The 23,370-nt window shown below is 32.9% G+C and overlaps 5 protein-coding genes across 7 annotated transcripts; 2 read left to right on the top strand and 3 right to left on the bottom strand.

The window, feature by feature from the left end:
• Positions 1-71: 71 nt before the first annotated feature.
• On the top strand, positions 72-1,098 carry LOC108325951 (uncharacterized). Its single transcript, XM_017559118.2, has 2 exons — positions 72-419; positions 780-1,098. The coding sequence occupies exons 1-2, from the start codon at positions 205-207 to the stop codon at positions 982-984; spliced, it is 420 nt and encodes a 139-aa protein (XP_017414607.1). The 5' UTR covers positions 72-204; the 3' UTR covers positions 985-1,098.
• A 155-nt stretch (positions 1,099-1,253) lies between these two features.
• Positions 1,254-3,722, top strand: LOC108325949 (probable fructokinase-5). The gene is made up of 5 exons (XM_017559116.2): positions 1,254-1,912; positions 2,100-2,510; positions 2,916-3,050; positions 3,240-3,356; positions 3,429-3,722. The coding sequence occupies exons 1-5, from the start codon at positions 1,730-1,732 to the stop codon at positions 3,564-3,566; spliced, it is 984 nt and encodes a 327-aa protein (XP_017414605.1). The 5' UTR covers positions 1,254-1,729; the 3' UTR covers positions 3,567-3,722.
• Positions 3,723-4,903: 1,181 nt separating this feature from the next.
• Positions 4,904-11,148, bottom strand: LOC108325948 (CLP protease regulatory subunit CLPX3, mitochondrial). Its single transcript, XM_052875589.1, has 14 exons — positions 10,657-11,148; positions 10,468-10,565; positions 10,268-10,347; positions 9,897-9,947; positions 9,268-9,342; positions 9,105-9,182; positions 8,224-8,280; positions 7,734-7,804; positions 7,521-7,620; positions 7,173-7,277; positions 6,395-6,457; positions 5,601-5,723; positions 5,343-5,495; positions 4,904-5,208 (listed from the first exon to the last, which is right to left on the bottom strand). The coding sequence occupies exons 1-14, from the start codon at positions 11,043-11,045 to the stop codon at positions 5,134-5,136; spliced, it is 1,518 nt and encodes a 505-aa protein (XP_052731549.1). The 5' UTR covers positions 11,046-11,148; the 3' UTR covers positions 4,904-5,133.
• A 358-nt stretch (positions 11,149-11,506) lies between these two features.
• Positions 11,507-12,370, bottom strand: LOC108325950 (22.0 kDa class IV heat shock protein). The gene has a single exon (XM_017559117.2). It carries the CDS (start codon positions 12,232-12,234, stop codon positions 11,659-11,661), a length of 576 nt encoding a protein of 191 aa, XP_017414606.1. The 5' UTR covers positions 12,235-12,370; the 3' UTR covers positions 11,507-11,658.
• Positions 12,371-14,188: 1,818 nt separating this feature from the next.
• Positions 14,189-16,996, bottom strand: LOC108325230 (pheophytinase, chloroplastic). Of its 3 annotated transcripts, none has more exons than XM_017558263.2 (6): positions 16,505-16,982; positions 15,458-15,569; positions 15,246-15,339; positions 14,943-15,120; positions 14,796-14,865; positions 14,189-14,705 (listed from the first exon to the last, which is right to left on the bottom strand). In XM_017558263.2, exons 1-6 carry the CDS (start codon positions 16,912-16,914, stop codon positions 14,403-14,405), a joined length of 1,167 nt encoding a protein of 388 aa, XP_017413752.1. In that variant the 5' UTR covers positions 16,915-16,982; the 3' UTR covers positions 14,189-14,402. The 3 variants fall into 3 exon arrangements, with proteins under 3 accessions (XP_017413752.1, XP_052731566.1, XP_017413753.1); XM_052875606.1 differs by lacking the exon at positions 16,505-16,982 and adding an exon at positions 16,233-16,297; XM_017558264.2 differs by having other exon boundaries at positions 14,410-14,697; positions 16,505-16,996.
• Positions 16,997-23,370: the final 6,374 nt, after the last annotated feature.

Below are 23,370 nucleotides of genomic sequence, written 5' to 3' on the forward strand. Positions count from 1 at the left end.
GAAATATAAACGTAGTGATATATTACAACTAAATAATGAAATTTTTGTTAGTTTCCTTCTTGACTTTTGGACTGTCTAGAAAGTGAAGAAGATGAAAAATGAGTGAACTAAAACAACAGAGAAATTCATAGAAATTGTGAAGAAACTAATTGTGAAACAAGGTAGAGAGATCAAAAGGGTATTACCACAAAACAAGGCAGCTAAATGGCATCATCATTTGTGGGTACTTTATTTCCCAACAACTTCACACAAACCAAACATTCAGCTGTTCCTCTAAGTAGAGGAGTTTCAACAAGGAGGAGAGTGCACTTAACAGTAGCAGAGAGCATGACAACTGTCATAGAGAAACTGGGCATCAAGATTGAGAGAAACCCTCCTGAGTCCAAGCTCTCTCAATTGGGTGTTAGGAAATGGCCCAAGTAATGCTTCTTTTCTTTAATTTCTTTTTCCCATTTTATTTCAGTTATAGCAGTGGTGATTTGTTGTTCCTTTTGTTTTTCTTATGAGGTTTGGATTAAGATTTTATGTTTCATTTCTTGATGAATGAATCATGCTATGTGCCAAGGTTTTCATGGGATTGAAGTTGATTTTGTTGTCTGTATTATGAACGACTGAAGAAATCGTAGGAAACACCTTTATGAGGTTCTTATGTACCTGTTGCCTTGATTACCAGATTAGGTGGATCTGAAAGACTGCAAGAAGCTATCTTTTTAGTTTACAATTTTCATGATATTTGATCTGTCTCTGATTTGGTGTGAAACACATTTGATGTATAACAGATGGGGATGCCCTCCAAGCAAATTCCCATGGACATATGAAGCCAAAGAGACTTGCTATCTTCTGGAAGGAAAAGTGAAGGTCTTTCCCAGTGGGTCAAATGAATCAGTTGAAATTGCTGCTGGTGACTTGGTTGTGTTTCCCAAAGGGATGAGTTGCACTTGGGATGTGTCTGTTGGTGTGGACAAGCACTATAAATTTGAATAAATCCAACAAAGGGTGCCCATCATGAACAAGAAACAGGAATTTCATGATTTGGTGATGTAGTTGGATTAATGAGAACTTTGAATTGGTATTTAGCTTTGAAGATGTTATTCTTTTCTTCTGTTTTTCTCATGCTTTTTCTCCATTTCACTTAGTAACACAGCGTTAACAATGGAATGCGTTGGATTAAAGTTCTAGTAATATCTCAATCAGCTTTCTCCACAGAAGCAATATTTGTCATTTAATGATTTTTTAAAGAGAGGGTATACTTCCTTTGAGACCTCCAAAATAGCATCTGAAACTGTGAACCAGAATTTAAGGAACAAGGGCTACTTCAGTAGTTTGTGTGGTGGCTTTTATTGTTCCTCTTCAAAAGCATTCATTCTCGGATCAAGCTTTGTGTTCTCTCATTTCTTGATAAAAGTGAGGGAGGTGCCTGAAAATTCGCTTAAAATTTCAACTATAGAGTTTATTATTAAAATAAAACAATAGATGTTTGGAATTTAACCGTAGTATTATATATGCTCAGTCAATTAAAAATGATCACAGATGTAACTGTTATAATAATTATAATAGTCTATACTTGGATAAATCTAAACCTGTAAAAAGGAAACAAAAAATATTCCACTATCACTCCTGAACCTGCGATGAACATAAATATGGCACCAGCTGTAGCATTGTTAAGGTTTGGCCCTGAAACTGTTTTGTAAAACAAAAACACAAACATCAACGAGAGAAAGAGGAGGAGATGTCAGACTCAGCAGATCCATTAGTGATATCATTCGGTGAGATGCTCATCGACTTTGTTCCTGACACATCTGGTGTCTCCTTGGCTGAGTCTCCTGCTTTTATCAAAGCCCCTGGAGGTGCTCCTGCTAATGTAGCTTGTGCCGTAGCCAAACTTGGTGGCAATGCTGCTTTCATTGGCAAGGTTCTTGATTTTTACAAACATTCATTTCCCATCTAGCATAGAGATTATTCATTATCAAGGTTTTTTAAATCAAGGTGGTGTCACAGTTTTTGTCACGTTTCATGATATTGCATATAAATGCAGTCACCAACCTTGTTTATTTTTATCCTTTTTACTTAAAGAAGAATTGATGATTGCAATGTGACAGGTGGGAGATGATGAGTTTGGAAAGATGCTTGTTGATATTTTGAGGAAAAACAAAGTCAACACTGATGGCATTTGCTTTGATACGGAGGCAAGAACTGCTTTGGCTTTTGTGACATTGAGGAAGGATGGAGAGAGGGAGTTCATGTTTTACAGAAATCCCAGTGCAGATATGTTGCTGGCGGAGTCAGAATTGAATATGGGTTTGATCAAGAAGGCTAAGGTATTTCATTATGGATCCATTAGTCTGATATCAGAGCCATGCAGATCAGCACACTTGGCTGCAATGAAAGTTGCTAGAGAAAGTGGTGCTTTGCTCTCTTATGATCCAAATGTGAGGCTTCCTTTGTGGCCTTCTAAGGAGGCTGCTAGGTCTGGAATCAAGAGCATATGGTTTGATGCCGACTTCATCAAGGTATAACTTTTTAAAGTTTTTGAGTATAATATGTTTTTAGTTTTTAAATTTTGACTCAATTAAAATTTGATATTATCTGAAAGTTTGATAGATTTTGATTTTCAAACTTAAAAATGAATGGATATAGTCTTTTTACTCAATTACAAGTTACATTTTCTTAACTAATTAAATGTGTTTCCTAGTTGATATTAAAGCAGAATTGTGTGAAAGGATAATGATTATATTTATTATTTTTAAGTTTGGAGACAAAATATATCAAAACTTTTAGATAAGAACGAATTTCAATTTCGTGTCAAAATTTAATGACTAAAAATATATTTAACTTAGTATCATTACATTTTCTAAAAGCCTAGAACTTAATACGAGTGAATGATTGAAGAAATGGAATGCTGACTATGGATGTAGGTGAGTGATGACGAAGTTAAATTCCTAACAGAAGGTGATCCTGAGAAGGAGGATGTTGTGATGTCCCTGTGGCACGACAAATTGAAATTGCTTCTAGTCACTGATGGAGAGAAGGGTTGCAGATATTTCACCAAGGTACCGTCCAATATACACCCATGATTTGAAAACAGTTTTTTTGGCAAAATTGATAAAGCATTTGATGATTAGTATTGGTTAGTTACATTTTTGCAGTTAAAGATTTGAACTTATGTTTGTGATCCCACATTCAAGAAGGATTTATGCAGTCAGATGTGGGGAATATACTGATATATTGTTTGACTGTAGAACTTCAAAGGAAGAGTAAATGGATTTTCAGTGAAGGCAATTGACACAACTGGTGCTGGTGATTCTTTTGTGGGTGCACTTCTCACAAGTGTGGCCAGGGACACTTCCATATTTGAGGTATCTCTCTCACTAACACTATAGAATGTTATGTTCTCATTGCCTGACACCATTTTTGTTTTGTTGAATCAGAATGAACAAAAATTGAGAGAGGCTTTGACGTTTTCGAATGCTTGTGGAGCAATTTGTACAACAGCGAAGGGTGCAATTCCTGCACTTCCAACCGTAGCAGAGGCTTCCAAATTTATTTCCAACTCTAAACCTTCATAGATTCTCTTCCACATTTGCTAGTCCACAGAACCAGCCATTCATTTTCATGTCAGAGTTTCGTCTTATTTATATAGCTTTGATATTTCATATCCAATCACTTCAAATTCTTGTTTCTGTTTATGAATAATAACAGATATGCTTTTCCTTCTCTGCGTTCTATAAGCTAATTTTATGAAATCTGAGACTGGCGTACGATTTCATTTATACTAACAAGTATTTATATATATATATATATATATATATATATATATATATATATATATATATATAGTTTCATTATAAAAATAATCAAAGATCTTTGAAAATCAACGGGTACAAATAGTAATATTACATTCTCATGGCTTTTTGATGAAATCTGACTCAGCTCATCACTGCTGCAATGAATGAAAAGATGATGAATCTGAATAAAATACTCTATTAGAAGGGAGTTCACAAGGCAGTTGGACAAGCAACGAACAGAGAAAATAAATGATAGAGAAATCTATTCCCTATCATTCTTTTTCGGTCACTGTCAGTCTGTAGCTTATGTTAAAATTATATTACGATCATAAAAAAATAGTAAATATCTTTCATTTATCAACATAACTTATAATGCTTCTTTGAGGATACATTTATTCTTAAGCTCTTCTTTCTTCTCTTACTTCCACTCAACCTTATATTTCTTCTCTTTTCGTACCTCTCCCTCTCATCAGTTATATTAAACAAGCGTTAAAGCCACTTATAATCAATGGCTTATTTTTCCTTCTATGCATATTGAACACTTGTAGCATCATATATATGGCCTATATGGGTCTAACATGAGAAAGTTAATATACATAATCGAATAAGTTATCAACTGAAATGTGTAATGCAAATATCAACAAAGGATTAAAATACATTTTACATCGTTGTTACAGAACATATATGATTCTCAATGTCATCCAATTAGAAAACATGTTAAGCTTCTGATGTGAAGTAAGTGATATAAAATCACCTGATATTTACTTGCTACAATCGATTTGTATGATATCCTGATCAAATCGCTTATAGAAATGACTGCACCTTTCATAATCAATCCATTTACCCGTTTGATTACTTTTCCACATTTGTATCAAGAAGTCAAGTTTTCATGTGATTAATCAATTATTCAACTTTCGTAAAAATAATGAGTTTTGGGGGGCAAAGAAATCATACAATGTAACCAGCTGGGTGTTCAGTTATAGATTCTCTGATAATTGAGAACCGTGTTTTCTAACATTTTTGTTCCAGTATGTTTTTCTATTTAGAAGAAATTTATGTGAGTACAGTGAGTTTCCTTTCCAAGTCAGCAAGACGTATAGATTTAAACCAATAAAATATTATCAGATGAAAAAATAGACTCAATAGATTTTCATCAAAATACTTTGAAACTTTGGATGGCGTGCTGCCTAAATTAGCAAGCTATAATTTTTCTATATCCTTCCTATTCAATGTACTTAAAACAGGAGCTACAGCGTTATACAAAGGATAATTACATCAAATTATGAATATAATTTTTACAGATAAAAATGACAATAATAATTTATACACCTTTGTGGTAAATATAATATTACATGCCCATAGCTCTTGATGAAATCTCTGATTCCCCCTCTTGTAAGTCTGGTTCCGCTACGTCATGATTAACCTGCAATACATGAAGAATTTAGGTCAAAATCACCTACCACATTCTCATAGCTTATCAGTGCTGCAGATGAGTGAAAACATCTTCATGAAAAAATAAAAGCATTAACAGACGTTCGTTCAGATGCAATATCATACCACTGAACTCTCCATCTTAGCTAGGTACCGATCTAAAGCACCCTCTCCACAAAGAATTTTTCCTCCACAGCCAAGGAAATTTACCGATCCTACCGACTCCTCATCAACAACAACCGCATCAATCATTTCATTTCCTGCTTTAACATCTGGAATCTGGTGCAAACAAGCATTCAATGTATTAGTCAAAGATCAGAGAGACCAATCTTAGATACTTGAAGACAGAACTCTATTTTTCAAAAATAAAAGACACATTGATACCTCAAACATAGCTTCCGTTAAAATGATTTCCAGTAGAGCTCTTAAACCCCTGGCACCAGTATTTTTGGCCATTGCTTTCTTTGAAATCAATCTAAGAGCTTTCTCTGTGAAGTGTAGCTTTACCTGAAGTTTAGGGATAAAGTTTCAGCCAAAATTACCTCTAACTGCTCACACTTCCCATTACTCGATTGCACACTCATAACAAGTATAATAGAAACTCAATACAACTCAAATTGGTGAAAGGGTAGAAGAGAGTTGCTTAAATGATTCTGAAACAAGCTGATCAGGTTTGACCTAGCAGATAACAACACCAAATGGTAGACCATAAAAAAGCTAAATCACTCAAGGGGGTTTAAAGAAGACTTCTAGTCTGTTCTTACATAGAATGGTAAAAAGTATCACCAGCCAGCAACTCAAGAAAGTTACAGTGAACCGTAGCCAACATAGGGGAAGAAAAATGTCAGAAAAAAAAAATAAGGAAAGCAAGAATATAGCTTTAGGTGGCAAGTGCCATGGTAAAAACCATGTAGTAATTATATAGTTTGAAAGAATATATATATTATGAATTATTATTAGATTAGGTCAACCATAGGCAACTAGGCAATTTCCCTTCAACTCAACCAGGTTAATGTTTGAATAATTTGGTTGTTTAAATACCCGAATTTAGTTGGTTGGGATGATCCAAATATAACAATGACTACTTGAGTTTTTACACCACATACACTCAAACAAAGTAACTCTCACAACAACAACAAAATGTGTATTTGAGAGAGTGAATAAGGAGAACTTCTTACGTCATTCATGTCAAATAATTTCTTGTACTGCTTAGCAAGAGCATTTTTTGGTTCTGTGAGGACCTGCAAAATGAACATTTCGGTAGTTGTCTGACCAGATATCCGTGCAAAAGAAATTTATACTAAACTAAAATAGGCTGGTCTGTTTTAACTTACAATTAAATATTCCACAAGACAAAAAGTTAGAATTTTAAACTAACATACACTTATGCAAGCAGCATATCCAGAGAAACATCAGATTTCTCAATGCCAACCACAAACTTCTTTTTATTCAATTAAAAATATAGATGATAAATTATACATCCACTGGAAAGAATCTCTTTTGCTTCTTCTGTACACATGAGGATATCTTAACAAATGTTACCCTTAAGTTACAAATCCATTCTGGACTGCTGTATCCTTATCCTAATTTTCTGTTCCTTTTGTGACCCATAAACTAACATGAACCAAGAGCTTAGCCATACAGTCATTCCTTATATTACATAGTAAATCCAAAAGCAATGGCCATAATAACTTCTAGCTTTTCTAAGAAAACATATAATATAAAAAGAATCCTTATACAATAGGAGATATTCAAAGAATTTTAATGCCTCTAGAAGGCTTAAAAAGATCATAAGGTTTCTCAGCCTTGATATATGTGTGCACCCGTGCCAACAATGAGTGAGAAAATAGAATGATCATAATAACACAACAAGCAGAGTTAGATTTTGGTGCACTAAATTGCTAGTGAAAGCAGGAAAAGCTACAGTAACTAAGATTTGAGCAATGCTTATAATACCTGCATGAGTTGGTCTTCAGTTAGAGCTGATAAGCTAACTAAGATTGGAAACCGTCCTATAAACTCTGGGATGAGACCATATGCAATAAGATCAGAACTTTCCACCTGAAATTACTGATGCCACTTTTAGATGCATTTCGAAGGTTGTTGGCTACAACAATATTATTCTCAAACTTCTGTATTTTTCTCTATGCTGTAGAAGTATGGAAAGTGCACAGCAGAATAGCTAATTCACATGATTTATTTTAGCTTGAATTAATCAAAGTCTCTGCCTAACTAGTTTTACAGAAAGGTGAAAGAAAAAAATACTCATTCCGATAACCATAATCAACCATAATCAATTCTCACCGACTCAAGTAAAGATGATGTTACTGCAGCATGTGTAACCCCACTAGCTCTCATATTGGCACGGATTGGTGCCCCAAAACCAATTGAAGAATCTTGCCGTCTGCTCTTTTTCACAAATCAAAATTAGATGAGAAGTCTAATAAAATCAAGACAGGCATAAAACATCTATGAACAAACATTCTTTCTAGACATACAAAAAATAGAAAAAATTACCTCTCTGAAATGGTTTTTTCAAGATCAATAAATGCTCCACCACATATGAAGAGAATGTTCTTTGTGTCAATCTATACATCACAAAAAACTAGTGGACAGTTATGCAAATTAATGACTAAATGATTTGAGAACCGATTGTTGAACCTAACTAACATTGACAAAATTTTGACGAATACTTGCTAAGGGGATGAAAGAGTTCCTAAAGAACTAATCCATCTTATATTTTCATCCTCCTCATATCCAACCACCTATGGCCTCAGATGTATCTAGCATTAATGCTCTCGTGTTAATTATGTGATGGTAAGGTCTTTAAAAATGATAATTCTAAACATAAATGCAGTTCCTCCAAAATATAAATGCATAATTCTGAATTGTTCAGGTTCAAAGGCAGCGCCAAAATAATACCAGGCAAGAAATTTCACAAATCATATCATATCACAGAACAAACAAGAAACAAATGACACATGTTAAACTTTCCAAGACAAGATACCTGTATGTTATCACCCCGTGGATGCTTCCTTGCTCCTTTCTCAGGGACGTTTACTATCTAGACAATAAGAAAGCATTCCAAGTTCAGGATACTATCTATTAGAATGGTACCAACGATCCCACAACTAATTATTTTTTTCAGAAACATTTTATACAACAATTGATGGATTTCTAAGAAATGACATTGACAATGTTGCAAGAAACAGACATGTGACAATACAACAATTTTATCACTAACAGACACTGAGTATAAAAGAAATTAACTTTAATAATATTTAGGGTATTCAAGAGACCATGTTCCCTCCTGGTCTCCGTTTTCTAAAAGTATAATCATTTATTAAAATGACAAACAGATCCCTCTCTCAACCTCTCTTATTTATAGATAATATCCACTACATTATATTCTCTTGTTGCCCTTTTACACTCAATATTTAGTATCATTACAACATTGTCGATCTTAAATCTCTGCGGTACAAGTTTCCCTTAATAAAAAAAGTCAGCATCCTCTAAATGAATTGTCCCCATAAACAGTACTTTGAATCTAAAAACTAAGTTCTCAACAAGCAAAAAGAATATACATTTTTTGGTTATATATTGGAAAATACCACTAATGCATCAGTGATATGCTAAAAAAACCTTGCATATATGAAGGAATAAAAGATAAAAATGGAATTACAGAGATAACCTAAGCAAGGAAATTACTTATCATTTTGAAAAACTTAGGCACAAAATATAAAAGATACTACCTTCTTATGGCCAACACTTAAGGGTTATAATTAAATAGGAGACAAATACAGACAATTCAATGAGTTCGCTTAGCACTTAATTTACAAAGAAGTAAACCAATTACCAACAACTACGTTTTGGAATTATTTTACTTACAGTTCCTTCCAGCATTTTTAATAATGCCTGCTGAACACCCTCACCAGAAACATCTCGGCTAATATTCAAGCTTTCAGCCTGTAATATATAATATAGCATTTAAAAATTTAAAGCTATAGTGGAAGGCCCTTTATGAACTTAGCCATTAAAATTAGAAAAGAACCTTCTTAGTTATCTTGTCCACTTCATCAATGTAAACAATCCCTTGTTGAGCTGCTTGAACATTGAACTCTGCTGCCTATACGGGAAAAACCAAACTCATAATGAAGAAATGGCAAGTAGAACTAGAAACAACACAAGATATCTTCTGAAAATCCTTAAATTATAAGTACAGTTTAATAACAAAAGTACTCGAACAATCACATAGATTGAAACAAAAGCAAATGTAATACAAACATAGCAGTAATTATAACTGAAGAAATGCATGATTAATGCGTCTGTATAGCAACACACAAAGACCATGGACAATCCTTTGCTACAATTGATGAGGAGCTTAAGTCAAACTATCATTAGCTTCCTGATGTCTACACAAGAATTATCTGCTAGAAACAAAGAGACACCAAACCTTGGGAACATTGGCACACAAACCAGCCCAGAAAAAAATATGGGAAGCAAGGTAAAGCTTTTCAACAAACGCGGAAAGAGTGTGATTTATGCTTGTAAATGCTATGTAAATTTAGGACAGAAGATGGAGATGTTTAAAGAACAAAAAAAAACATGTTCATTTCACTTTGTTCAAAGAATTGATAATTTGCTCAAACAACATCAACTTATACAGAACAAATTACCTACCGCAAGTAGTTTATACAATATTGACTCAACGTCTTCTCCAACATAACCAGCCTGCAAATTAGAAAAATTCCCCTTTCAGATCAGTACCGCCAAAATTTTTGTCCAAGGACAAAGAAACCACCATCAGTAAACCATGGAAACAAATCAGAAGTAGACAATATACTAAATAATACTATCTGAATATCCACATTCTAGAAGAAAAACTTGTAATTCCAATTAGCATAACATCTTATCACTCAATAACCTCACTACCTCGAAAAATCACATATCAGGCACAAAAATCTGTATACATTATTATCGTTTAACTCAATCCTGCTCAACTATTACTCAGCCAAACTCTAACACGACCTCGTCAAAGAATACATACTTGCCTGCGTTAGTGTAGTTGCATCAGCAATGACAAAGGGAACATTCACAAAACGAGCCAGTGTTTTCGCAAGTAATGTCTTCCCTATTTGATGGAAATTAGATTAGCATAGCATACATAAAGTAACTTCGAAAGCTAGCAAGAAAAGCACAAACAACATGACGCATTAACAATTCTCAGTGAATAAATAAAAATATCATATACCTGAACCAGTTGGACCCATCAAGAGAACATTACTCTTTTCCAGCTCCACATTATCGTCATCATCCAATCCTTCGGAGATTCCCGCATCTTCCCCTGACCTAGTGATAAACCCAACATTCAGTCATAGAACACAAACAATTACCGCAACGAAAGAATAAACTGCGATAGCGAAAGAACAAAGAAACAAACCCGTTAAATATTCTCTTGTAGTGATTATAAACCGCTACAGAGAGCACCTTCTTGGCCCTGTGTTGCCCAATAACAAATTTATCGAGACCCTTGCAGATTTCCTTGGGAGTCGGAAAATCCCTACCCAAATTGGAGCCTCCGACCCACCCAGTGTTCTCTTGGCGGGGCCCAGCGGCGGCCCGAACAAAATTAACACTGAAAGGAGTTTGCGAAGGCACGGCAGCGTCGTGATGCCAATCCTGCGGTGGCTCCCCATTGCTGCTACTGTACAATCTGAGAATCCTCGGCCGTAAAGGCCGAGTACTGGTGCTGTGCCTAGAAGAGAAAAAACTGGGCAAGAAACTGAGATGCAGCTTCTTCTTGTTCCATGCAGAGAATATTCGAGACATAGAGAACCTTCTTGCTTGGGTTCAGATTAAAATTAACGGAGATTCCCTCGGTTCAAGAAAATAGGATAAGAATCCCAGCTTCGGTATCCTTTCTCTTATTAATTGCATTTATCTACGCGTTCACTCTTTTAATATAATAATAATAACGAAAGAAAACGGCATATAATAACATATTTCATCTGTTTTTTTTTTCTTTTAACTGTCAGATTTTCAAAATATGCTGTTTTTATAGTTTAAGTTTATGTTAATTTTTTTAGTTATAATTTAAAATATTAAATTTATTTCCTTTACATGTTTATGATAAAATTGAAAATTACAAAATTGTATTATAAATACATTTTATATTGATTTTAAGATTTTGATTGCGTTTAAATATTCACATTACTAATAAAATATCTTGAAATATCATAGAGGGTCGGTAGATATTATAGTTATACAACAAGACAAGTCCTCAGAAAAGATGAAAAAGTAAGACATTCCACCATAGGTGGTGGTGGAAACCTTTTTTATTCACAAAGTAAACACAAACTTAGAAAACATTTTTGTTCTTGTTATGATGACAGATAGTGAAACACAGAAGAACTGAGATGATGATGATTGAGCAGCAAGTGACTCAAAGTTCCTGCTTGGTCCCATCATTGGTGAGCTTGGGTGGCTCCTGATCCTCCCCTGCAATGGTGACCACCCTGGGACCCTTGATCTTTTCCGGTGACAACTTGTTGAGAGTCAGAGTGAGAACCCCATTGTCGAGCTTAGCCTTCACACTGTCCAAGTCCACATTTTGTGGCAACCTGAACTGCCTCCAGAACTTGCCGTAGGACCTCTCCACTCTGAGCCAGTGATCCCCTTTCTTCTCCTCTTCTCTCTTCCTTTCACCACTCACTCTCAGCACCCTATTCTCTTCCACTTCTATCTTTATCTCTTCCCTCTTCAACCCTGGCACGTCCACCATTATTTCATGCCCCTCCGGGGTCTCCTTCCAGTCCACTCTAGCACCTGACATCACCATCGATTGTTCATCTTTCTCCACCCCAAATGGAATTTGTTCCAGCACATGAAACGGGTCTGGGAATCGATCAGACAAGAGCTCCGCCAAAATGCCTCTGGGAGGATCGAATGGTAGTAGAGACCCCTTCGCTTTCGCAACAAAGAGTAACAACAGGAACAAAATGAGTTGGTGTAGCCTCATTTCTAGTACTAATCAGGAAACTAGAAGCAGACGGTGATGGTTAATAGTGAAGAATTATTGAACTTTGGCACTGCAAGTGTGTGTCTTCAACCATGCGATGATCCCTGACACAAGTACACACGTATATATATAGAGCATGTATGAGACAAATGAGGCTAAAAGTTAGCAAGGTTCTTGAAGAATCCATGAGTTAAATGGAAGTGTTTTAGTGTAGAGAGATGAAGAAAGTTCTACCATAATTTGGAATATATTTGATGTTTGATAGGAGGGTACAAGAATTCTCTACCACGTTCCAGACAATTCATGTGTTATTTGTTAGTAACAATAACAGATAACAGATACTTTCAGTGCACTGTAGCTTTTTTTTTAGCACTTTTGCACTATGTTGGGCTTCACTTCAACAAAATATACACTTTCAATCCACACCATACCCACTACTTCGCGAAGTGGTTCAGTTTTGTTTTTCAAAGCTAGGAAGAATAGGAAAGGTTAATAGTTTTTAGATTTTTCTCATTTATTAAACTTGTCCGTTTCTAAACCATGTATTATTCTGATTTATCTTTAAAAACTAAGACTTACTATATTTTTGTAGCCTTATAAATTCTTTTATTTAAATAAATAATACATAATGCCCAGTATATTTTAAATTAAACAATTCATAATATAGATAATTTCAAGAACATAAAAATTAAAATAAGTTCTAAAATTCTGTTAATTAATTTTATAATTTATTTATTGTTATAGTTTAATTATTTGAAGACAGGTAGAGCTTGTGGCGAGTATTTATCGTCGTGACTAATGGGTAATTTCCTTTGTTTACAAGGTATGAGCATGGACCAGCAAAATTATACTAATTTATATAGGGTGTTTCTTCCTTTCTTTCTTTCGTCGTTGTGAGATACTACAAGTTGCAAAGGTTGGTGGTGGTTGGAAAGAATTATCAAGCAGTCTTCCTCTCGTGGTGCAGTATCGCTCTCATGGTGCAGTGCGTGGAGTGGTGCAGTGCGTGTCGTACTTCCTCGTATTCGAATAAACCTTGAAATAAAAACGTAACCTTTAAACGGAGGTGACATCCTTCAACGGATGTCAACATCCTTCAACGGATGTCAACATCTGTTTTACCTTAAACGGATGTTGACATCCGTTGAAGATCTGGTTGATGCTCTAACGCTCCTCGATGTTCCTCCACACCACGGCGGCGACGCTCCTTCACACCATGGCGGCAATGGAAGCTTTCAAACCAAAAAAAAAACTGGGAAGAAAAAGGAATGGAAGTGTGGGAGGTGGGGAGGTGAAACGAAAATAGGGAAAGGGAAAGAGAGTTACGTGGGTGGGTGCTGAGAAAGTAAAATTAGGGTTTCAAATTATTTAAAATAGGGTAAAAGTAAAAATCTTTTTAAGTTAAGGATATAATTGTATTTAAAATAATGTGGGGAGGTGGAAGAAGTATAGGGTGGTGGTGGAGGGAGGAACACCCATTTATATACACTCATTTTTTTATTTTCTATTTTGTGTATTAGTCATTACAGCATTTGATTCGTACTAGTGATTGAACTCTCTTACTAGAAATGCATTGATTCTTTTCTATTAGTGGAGCATAAATCAGAGAGTTATTTTCTATCCTTTTTTTGCATCAAGGATAAGATGTAGACAAGGAAAGATTATTGGAATTACTCTTTCAACAAAGTATTTTTACATACATGACAAAAAATATTTTTCTGTGAACATACTAGAGGTCCTCACATATTTATGGAATTTGTCAAACATTGTTGTGTATATTCCTAATTTTTGTTTGATTGTAACTATAGCTTCAGATTTATATTGTTTTGTTTATACCTGATAAGCACGAGCGTGTGAATGGATAAGCCAAATTTCAGATATAGAGGTATTATAAATCTTAGAAAAGTCAAAGATAAAAACAAAAAGGAAGAAACCTATCAAGGCAAACACAATATTATGCATAAGAAAGGCTCATTTCGATGTATTTGAAACATATATATGTAATCTATCTTAGAAGAAAATTGGTGGTGTGAATAAGAATACAAAAAAAAATTATGAACATAACCTATACAAGTAGCAGTAGTTATAGATAATGGAATCACGGCCTAAACAGTGACAGGTTTCAAGAGCTGGTTGCAGCAGCTGAGTACTTAACACTACTCTGAATTTCAAAGACTTGCCAACCAGGGAAGCAACTTTTCATGTACTAAGTCAGGTCTGTCATCATGGGGACAATGTCCAACACCTTCAAGTAAGAAGAGTTTAACATTCTCTTGTTGAGAAGGCAATGAAGAAAAGTACTTGCCAACAGGTCCATCAATTGGAGTAAAGGGATCTTCGTCTCCCCACAAAAGTAAAACAGGCAAGGATATGTTTGGCATCAACACCACCGGATTGGGGCCCGGTGGACCAGTCACAATGGACACAAATGCATCTAAGGCCCCTGGAGCATTGGCTGGTTCCCTGATGATCTTCATTTGCACAATCAAAAATGCAGTTAAGTAAAATGTTGTCAAAGAAAGGAAGATTAATAACAAATCAAGTGAACAACAAAGTATTACCTCCACTAGTTCTTCATCCACAGACTCCTTATTTCCATACACTGAACTCAAAACGTTTCTTAAATTCTCTCTGCATATCAGCAATGCAATGTTAGGTTGCCTCTTTACACATCCAAAGGAATTTATGGCCAAACCTTAAGAGAATACCTTTGTTTAACTCGCTCAAAAATTGCTGAGGCAATTCCCTTTTGCTTTAATAAAAAATCAATCAGCCAAAGCAAGGGTAATAGTAGCTTGATCCTCCAGTCATCAACAATCGCTTTGTTGTTCATGCCACCAGCACAATTTAACAGCACAATGCCTCTCACAAGAGTTTGATTTGAATCTGATTGGAGACTATAATTCATAGATAAGGCAAAAAAGAAATTTCTGATGCAAACTCTATATGCTTAGCTGTTTTGAGAGAAATTTAGGTTACATGCCAGCCTCTGGGGGATAAATCAGACATACCTGAGGCAGCAATGAGACAGGCGAGACTTCCAACAGAGTTTCCTATAAGTACTGTTGGCTTCTGAATAACTTCATTCAAGAAATCCAAGATCAACTGTTTACATTGAATACAGGGTACAAGTTAAGTTTGTAATGTTGTATGCTGGAAATTTCACCAAAAAAAGATAACGCTGGAGATTTGATCTCCAATTAAAACCGCAAGATATAAATACCTGAGCCCAAGTTTCCATGGTATATTGAAAGCCTGGAGGTTTATCTGAAGCCCCAAAACCGAGAAGATCAATAGCATACACAGTATAATTCTGGGCTAGAATATAGATATTCCTGAAGAAAAAGAAAAAACCAAAATGATTACCTACTAGTTCAATTCAATGACTACATTGTTAAGCAAAAGGACAAAATTAGTGATTTTTGAGGATTTTTTTTATGAGAGTAAACTAGAAAAAGGTTTCTATGGGCAGAGTTTGAATCATATTAGCAAAATAGTAATAATAATTGTAACCAAAGTGCTTGACTAAAATCGCACATTAACTAAGAAAATTCATGTAGTGGGAATTAAATTTGTTTGAGAGCCAGCAGCTCATCACCAAAGTCCAGTCCATGATCAGATAGATCACCGCCAAGTACAACCATCCCCTCAGCATTTTGTTTTCCCATTAATCCTTTTTCACTGGGATAGTGAAGATTCCATCTGGATCCAGTGAACCTTTTTAAGATTTAACGTTTGGAATCTAAACTAAGAAATATCCAACCAAAAATTTCCGAAACCAAATTACATGCAAGCTCAATGGACAACCTAATAATTAACACGGTCACCCTAAAGTTCCATCTTTTCTTTGTCAACCATTTTCTGCATTGCAAATACTTGAAGTTGGTGATTACAAATGAAATTGAAAACGGGGATTGTCTGAACGGAAGAAGAGGATTCTGTACAGTTGCTGGAAAAAGATGATTGGCAATCCCAACAAAAAAACTCTGATGCATTACCTGATATACTTGGCTTCTAAATTTGCACACATTTTAATTTGGGTAATCAATCGCTGTTATAGAAATATAACTTCAAGGGGGAATGCAACACTTCATTGCCTATCTACTAAGAATGCATATGTTACTTTATATTATCCTTTTTTATGTGGCTACCAGCTTACCATACAAATGTGATAAAACAATATCCAAAAAAGAAAAAAACGGGTGGACGAGAAAACAGCAACATGAGAAGTGAAAAATGTTGAACACATGACTGGTGGTGGCTAAATTACCTGCGCCAGTGAGGAATGGAGGCACCGAAGCCATGAACAAGTAAGAGGGGAGGGTGGTTGGCTTGCAACTGCTGAGGAGAGTCCGAAGAAACAAAGTAGTTGATTGAATATTGACCCTTCCAATGCCATGTACGAAACCTCTGCTTTATCTTTTCTACCTCAGAGAGGGACCCCTCAACAGCAGAAGTTGCTGTGGAAGAACCAGATGTTGAGTTTATTATGATGCTGGTTCTGTCACTACAACCAAAAGCATTACTTGAGTAGATTGGATGGTGATGGTGATGGCAAGGAAGAGGGACCTTCATTTTCCTTGGTCTTGTAGAGAAGAAGAATTCTCCATTGTTAAGCCTCTGAAGGTGTGATTGTAAATGCAGGGAGCTAACAGAATGAACAGCACTTATCACTGCCATCACTTTGCTATGTCTGTCTACTCTTTGTTCCTCCCTATACAGTTTGGGTATTTTTTGTTAAACCGGAATTTGGAACGGGTCGGGCCCCAATGTAGAGCGTCTTTAATAAACCGGCCCGACAAATGTGACAATGCATGCCACACAAATGCGCTTAAATTCGATTGGGGATTACTTAAATAAAATTTAGGTTAAATATGTAGTTTTTAATATATTTTTATTTCTAAATTTTAAGAACGAAATAATATTTATTTTTAATTTTATTAATCTAATAATATTAAATTTATTTTGTGTTAAACAATATTTTATATTGGTATTTAAATTGAAATGTGTTAAATTTTAGTATATTTAACACGGTATTAGAGAATTATATTTAGTCATTTTAAAAATTAGAAGATTGTATTTAGTCATTTTGAAAGTTTAGATATCGAATTATATTAAAATTTGAGAAAAAATAAATTTTAATTTTGTGTAATAATTTAATAACTAAAAACATATTTAATCTTAAATTTACATTCTTTTTGTTAAATAAATTTTTTAACCACTTTCTACTTTAAAAACAACACCAATTTATTAAATAAAGTTATCTTATGATATTTTTAATGTATTAATATGTTCCTCATAAGTATAACTTTATTACAAAACAAAAAATGTGGAAATCATTTACATTATTTTAAAAAAATATAAGGCAACATTAATAATTATATTCAAAACAAAATTTAAAATTATTTCGTTAATCTCATTCTAAATTTTAAATAAATTCATATTAGACATTACTAACGTTGCATGAAAATTTATTAAAAAAATAAAATAAAAAAACATGGAACCACACCTTAATAAAATTATATTATATATATATATATGAAAAATATCTATTATAAAAAAACTTAAGTAAATACATAAATAAAAAACAATAAATCAATGCAACACCTAACAAATTAATAATCATTCAGTATAATGAGATTTCTTATTAGTTAACTCTCATATTTCATAAAAACTCTAAAATTTATTATTGCTTTTTAAAAATCCTTTCTTTAATAGATTTAATATTAATTTTCTTTGATTTAAACTTATTATATTTATTTGTAGTTAGAAATTATTCATCATAATTTCCAATATTAGAATCACCCATTTCATCAAGCGTATTATTTTATTATTATTCTATGTAAAAGTTAATTTCAATTTTTTTCAAAACGATTTTTTTTTATAGGTTAAAATACTCATTATTTATTTAGTTTCGTTACATATTTATTTATTTATTTTATGACGCTCATAATAAAAGTCTTAATCAACTTATTTATTTTAGATAATGTGAAACCCCTTATTTTAAATAGAAAAACAAAGCTCTATTTAGAACAAAAATTATTATTTGTAGAAAACTCTGAAATAAACATTGTCAAAACAAAATTCTCTTTAAAACCTTTGGATCATAATCAAGATCACAATTACTTATCTCATTATCTACATTATCTATTCTTCCACGTAAAATCGAAAGTCTATAGTATAGTAGTCAACCACGCCTCTTTCTTCTACCAATCTTCAACCTTTGTGGATACTTTCAATAATATATTAAAAATATATAATTTAATTAATAAAACATTGTCATCTCATCACATTCATAATTATATTATAAAGTGAGAAGTATAGAGTGCAATGCTCAAAATTCGAAGAGCAAAATTTTTATGACTAGAAATACCCCCACTTAAGACACAAAGGTTTAATGTGGCTGAAAAACATTTATAAAACAAAAAAATTGGAAAATAAGATTTTTTTGAACTAATGGTCTGAATCTGATACCTTTATTAGAATGGCATTTTTTTTCGAGCTTCGTATTTAATACAAAACATAAAAAAAAATATTATATTAAGGCAACTGTTTTATTTAATTTTGATTATATATAATAAGTTCCCTTCATTAATGAAGTATTATGTATGTCATTAAAGATTAAAAAAAGATATTCAGATAGCTGTGTAATAGGTACCTCGTTTGTTTTGCAATGATGAACAAATATAAAATTTTATTTTCTAAAAGTTAAATAAGTATTTGAAACGGTTATCCAAATAAAATTAAAGTCATAGTCATTAGTTGACTTAAGTCTGTATTAATTTTTCAATGTAGCCATCAATCTTAAATATTTTTCTAAAAAATAAAAGCTACCAAAATTGTAACTAAACTTTCAGTTGCATATATTATTTACACTCAACATTGATCATTATAGTAGTGTAGTAACAAAAAAATAAAGTAGCTATATATAAACACCTTGTTTATTCCAATAAACAAACGAGAAATAAAAAAGTTAATAAATATGAAAAATGATAAATGGTAAACAAATTAAACATTCTGTAAAATCCTGAAAAGACTATATAAAAATATCTTAATTATATTTCGTGACACAATAAATTATATCATGATACTTTAATAATATTTATATTTTTTTTTATAATAGTATAAATAGGTATAAATAAATAATAATAGCTATATTAAAAATAGATAAATAAATAAACTTTACTCTCAATTTTATTCTTATAATTTAAATAACTTTAGTTTTACTTTTTTAAAAATTTTCATTTTTCATTCGTTCAATCTAAAACATAAAATTGACTGTGAATCAAAATAAAGACTATATTTCTAACAACGAACTTCATTCGACGTTGACTTAATTGTTAATCTAAATAGCAACTAAAAAAGAAAAAGTTGGCACCATTTTTTGGTCTCTAAATATTATTCTATAGAATAGAAAAATATAAGATGCTTTTTGATATATAATAAAAGTCATAAAATCATATTTAGTTAATTTGTTTTTATAACCGGAGGTATATTCTCCTTCCACATGATAAAGAAAGGAAAAATATTTTTTTAATAATTTTTTTAATAATTTTTTTAACGTCATGACTTGTTTTATTATAAAAAATTGTCAACGTTCCTAAAGAAAGTAGTGCCTCTGATTTTTTTTATTTTTTAATCATTTTAAATTCAAAACTTAAAAAATAAATAAATAAAGTGCCTAGATATTCACAACTAAATGGATCCAAACCAATTAAAAGTAATGGCTCTTTCTTCCTGTACTTCCTTTTTATTTTCTTGAAGATCTATAAATTCCAAATTATTTTTTCATTCAAACTATAATAGATAAAACTATTTCTGCATCTCTTTCTTTTTCTCAATTGTGCAATTGTACAATTGAAAAACTACTTTTAGATTCAGAAATATATTTTGAGATGTATATTCTAAAATGTATTAAAAATATATATTTAAGATTGCGTAATCCACAAACAATATTAGATTTCTTCAGTTAATTCTATATTTAATCTCTTAAAAATAAAATAGATAAATAATCTATAACTTCTAAAATACAATCTCTAAAATATCATATCTAATTAGAAACTTGCAATGGTGATAGGCGTACGCAAAACAAATTAAAAATTGTTAACAATTTCTTTATTACAAATTTAAAGATTTGAATCTATCAGAAAAGAAATAACAATTAGTCTTCCTTCGAGCGAAAAAATCATCAATAATACAACAGAAGTATATGAAAACCTCACCCTTCAACTCAATAACTTCTACCATGGCGTAGGCAATAAAACGGAAAAGAGTCTTCATGTCAAGGTAGTTAGCAGCCCGAAGCATCTCCAACAACTCATCATGACTGAGCTTCTTCACCAATTCTTGATCATATAAATAAAAACAACACACTACCACCAGCCCAAATTATTTTCACTTATTATATAAGCATTTAATATCCTTTTAACATATTTATATTTTGTATATACCATAATTTAGATAGTTTTAATGCTAACTATTATATATACTCATCATATAGTATTTGCACACGATACTTTTACCTCATTGCTACATGGTATTAAAACAAACATTGTCTTAAGAATATTTTAATAATTAACTCATATATTAATTTTACGGGTCTTACCCACGTTGAGTATTCATGAAAAAATACTTATAGGATTTTATTATATACATGGATATCCATAAATACTTACACATGTTTTATATGTATTTTTTAATTTTATATTAAATTATTTAACATCAAATCTTTAAAATATAAAATTAAATAAAAATAATTTTTAAAATAAAATTTAAATCAAATTATTTATTAAAATGTTAATGTAATGTAAATTTGAATAAGTGGTATCAAAATATAAAATTTTAGAAATTTTTTTAATAATTATTTGTTTTAACTAGTAGTTTTATTTTGGTTACTTCATTTTGAAAAAAGTGCTAAAAGAAAACTCAATAATAATTAATTTCAAAAGAAAAAATATAAAAAAAATAATTATGAACAGGTAGCTTTAAACAATACATGTACTCATTATATTAGTAAACGAATAATTAAACACTCATTTCCATTACCTACAAGTATTCTTTAAAGATATTCATCAAGTCTTCAACACTAATGTTGTGATAATCCAAAAAGTTAAATATTGTAACTATATTAATTGTAAACGACAATTATATAAAATTCTAATTGTACATAAATACTTGTAATGTTTTGTCCCATTAACAAGAAATTCTTTGTTTCTCTCAATCCTTTGCAACCAGTGTCTTTCCTATACATGTGTATGTGTGTTATATCTTTGAAAAATCATCAATCCTGGTCTAATAGTGGTATCCAGAGCAAGGTTTTCATAAGGGTTGTACAATGCATTTTACAGAGTGTGAAGACGAGACCAATGAGAGGAAGTCTGCTACGTGTGATTGCTTCCATGGATGTTGAAGGATTGATTCCTGGAAATCTTGATATGTTTGTTGGAAAGGATATGATGATTGGTGTGTACAGATGTAGGCAATTATTGGTTTCCAAGAAGTTGATGAGGTTGTGAAGTAAGCGTTTCAAGAACCTCCCAATAATGCTACAAACAAGGTGAGGGTTGTGTTCAAAGAAAATAAAAGATTGAATTGCAAAGCTAGGGTGTTGCTACACCATTTTGTGTCCGCTACAATTTTTTGTAAGATATATAAGGTTGTTACATCAAAGGAGGCATGAAACATTTTAAAGAACGAATACGGAAATTTTGGGAAGATAGAGAAAGTAAAATGCAATCCTTGAGAAGACAATGTGAGCTACTTTCAATGTTAAAACAAGATAAATTTCATGATACTTTGGAAGAGTAGAGGTGATAGTAATTCTATGAAAGCTTGTGATGAATCAGTAGAAGATTGCAAAGTTATGGAAAAAATACTCAAAACCTCGACACCTTAGTTTGACCACATTGTGGTTGCAATTGAGGAATCTAAGGATGTTGGGACAATATTTGTTGAAGAATTACAAAACTCTTTAGAAACACATGAGTAACGAATAATTGAGAGAAGAAATAATGGAAAAATTGTTGAACAAGCCTTTCAAACCAAAGTTGATCATCACGAAAGCAGAGGTCGTGGTGGTAAGAGAGGAAGAGGAAAATTAAGAGGAAGTATAGAAGAAGGCAAAAATGGAGTTTTCTTTGAAGGATTGAGTGAAGAGAATGGTATTGCCCAGAAGGACAACACAACTTCTAGAGAAGGAAAACAAATCAGAGAGCAATCAGTGTTGCAAAGAAGCCTAACGTTGAACGACACAAAAGAGGTGTTAAAGCCACCTGGTCTTGTAGAGCTGGTGTTGAGCGGTGCTATATTGGCACTGAGTGGTGGTTTGACAAAGAGCTACTATTTTCCATTTTATTCAATGGTGTTGAGCAATACTGATATGATGCTAAGCGACGACTTTGCTGACATGTTAAAATGAGTTATTTGTTCATGTCTTTTGCGATGTTTTGAAGCATTTTCTTCCTCTCATGATTTCTCTCCACCTAGAGCGACTGGAAAAAGCCTCTAAAGGTTGTTTAGGGTGTTGTCAACACTCAATTTCGTCCGGGTTGATTAAATAAAATTTATTTTCACCAACAAAGGAAATAAATATCAAAAATACAAAAAAAAGGGGGTATATAATAACAAAAATTAAAAAATAAAATAAAATAGCAAAAAATAAATAATAAAAAAAAGGGTATCAAACGTTCGTCCAAATAATGAGCGTACGTCCTTCCTCACTGTTGCTGAGCGTACATCCTTCCTCACTGTTGCTGAAAGCGTTCGTCCTTCACCATTGTTCAACCGTTCGTCCAAACTGTTCAACCGTTCGTCCTTCCCCACTGTTGTTCAATCGTTCGTCCAAACTGTTGTTCAACCGTTCGTCCTTCACCATTGTTCAACCGTTCGTCCAAGCTGTTCAACCGTTCGTCCTTCCCCACTGTTGTTCAACCGTTCGTCCTTCTTCACTGTTGTTCAACCGTTCGTCCTCTCCCTTATGCGACCGTTCGTCCTTTTACACTATTCTACCGTTCGGCTTTTCGGTGCGTTAGGACGTTCGTCCTCATCATCAAGCGTTCGGTCATGTTTGTTAACGTTCGGTTTTGATGTGTTTTGTGTTAGTGAGCGTTCAGTTATATTGTTTTTCGAGCATTCGGT

This window comes from Vigna angularis, chromosome 3, assembly GCF_016808095.1.
Source record: "Vigna angularis cultivar LongXiaoDou No.4 chromosome 3, ASM1680809v1, whole genome shotgun sequence".
Taxonomy (NCBI): Eukaryota; Viridiplantae; Streptophyta; class Magnoliopsida; order Fabales; family Fabaceae; genus Vigna; species Vigna angularis.

Coding starts and splice junctions, on each gene's coding strand:
- LOC108325948 (XM_052875589.1), bottom strand. CDS start 11,045: ATGTCTCGAATATTCTCTGCATGGAACAAGAAGAAGCTGCATCTCAGT. Junction 8,281..9,104: donor TAAAAATGCTGGAAGGAACT/GTAAGTAAAATA, acceptor CTTATTGTCTAG/ATAGTAAACGTCCCTGAGAA. Junction 5,724..6,394: donor AATTATTTGACATGAATGAC/GTAAGAAGTTCT, acceptor CCTAAACTTCAG/GTAAAGCTACACTTCACAGA.
- LOC108325230 (XM_017558263.2), bottom strand. CDS start 16,914: ATGGCAGTGATAAGTGCTGTTCATTCTGTTAGCTCCCTGCATTTACAA. Junction 15,121..15,245: donor CTGTCTCATTGCTGCCTCAG/GTATGTCTGATT, acceptor GTCTCCAATCAG/ATTCAAATCAAACTCTTGTG. Junction 14,706..14,795: donor TGGATGAAGAACTAGTGGAG/GTAATACTTTGT, acceptor GTGCAAATGAAG/ATCATCAGGGAACCAGCCAA.
- LOC108325951 (XM_017559118.2), top strand. CDS start 205: ATGGCATCATCATTTGTGGGTACTTTATTTCCCAACAACTTCACACAA. Junction 420..779: donor GGTGTTAGGAAATGGCCCAA/GTAATGCTTCTT, acceptor GATGTATAACAG/ATGGGGATGCCCTCCAAGCA.
- LOC108325950 (XM_017559117.2), bottom strand. CDS start 12,234: ATGAGGCTACACCAACTCATTTTGTTCCTGTTGTTACTCTTTGTTGCG.
- LOC108325949 (XM_017559116.2), top strand. CDS start 1,730: ATGTCAGACTCAGCAGATCCATTAGTGATATCATTCGGTGAGATGCTC. Junction 3,051..3,239: donor GTTGCAGATATTTCACCAAG/GTACCGTCCAAT, acceptor GTTTGACTGTAG/AACTTCAAAGGAAGAGTAAA. Junction 3,357..3,428: donor GGGACACTTCCATATTTGAG/GTATCTCTCTCA, acceptor TTGTTGAATCAG/AATGAACAAAAATTGAGAGA.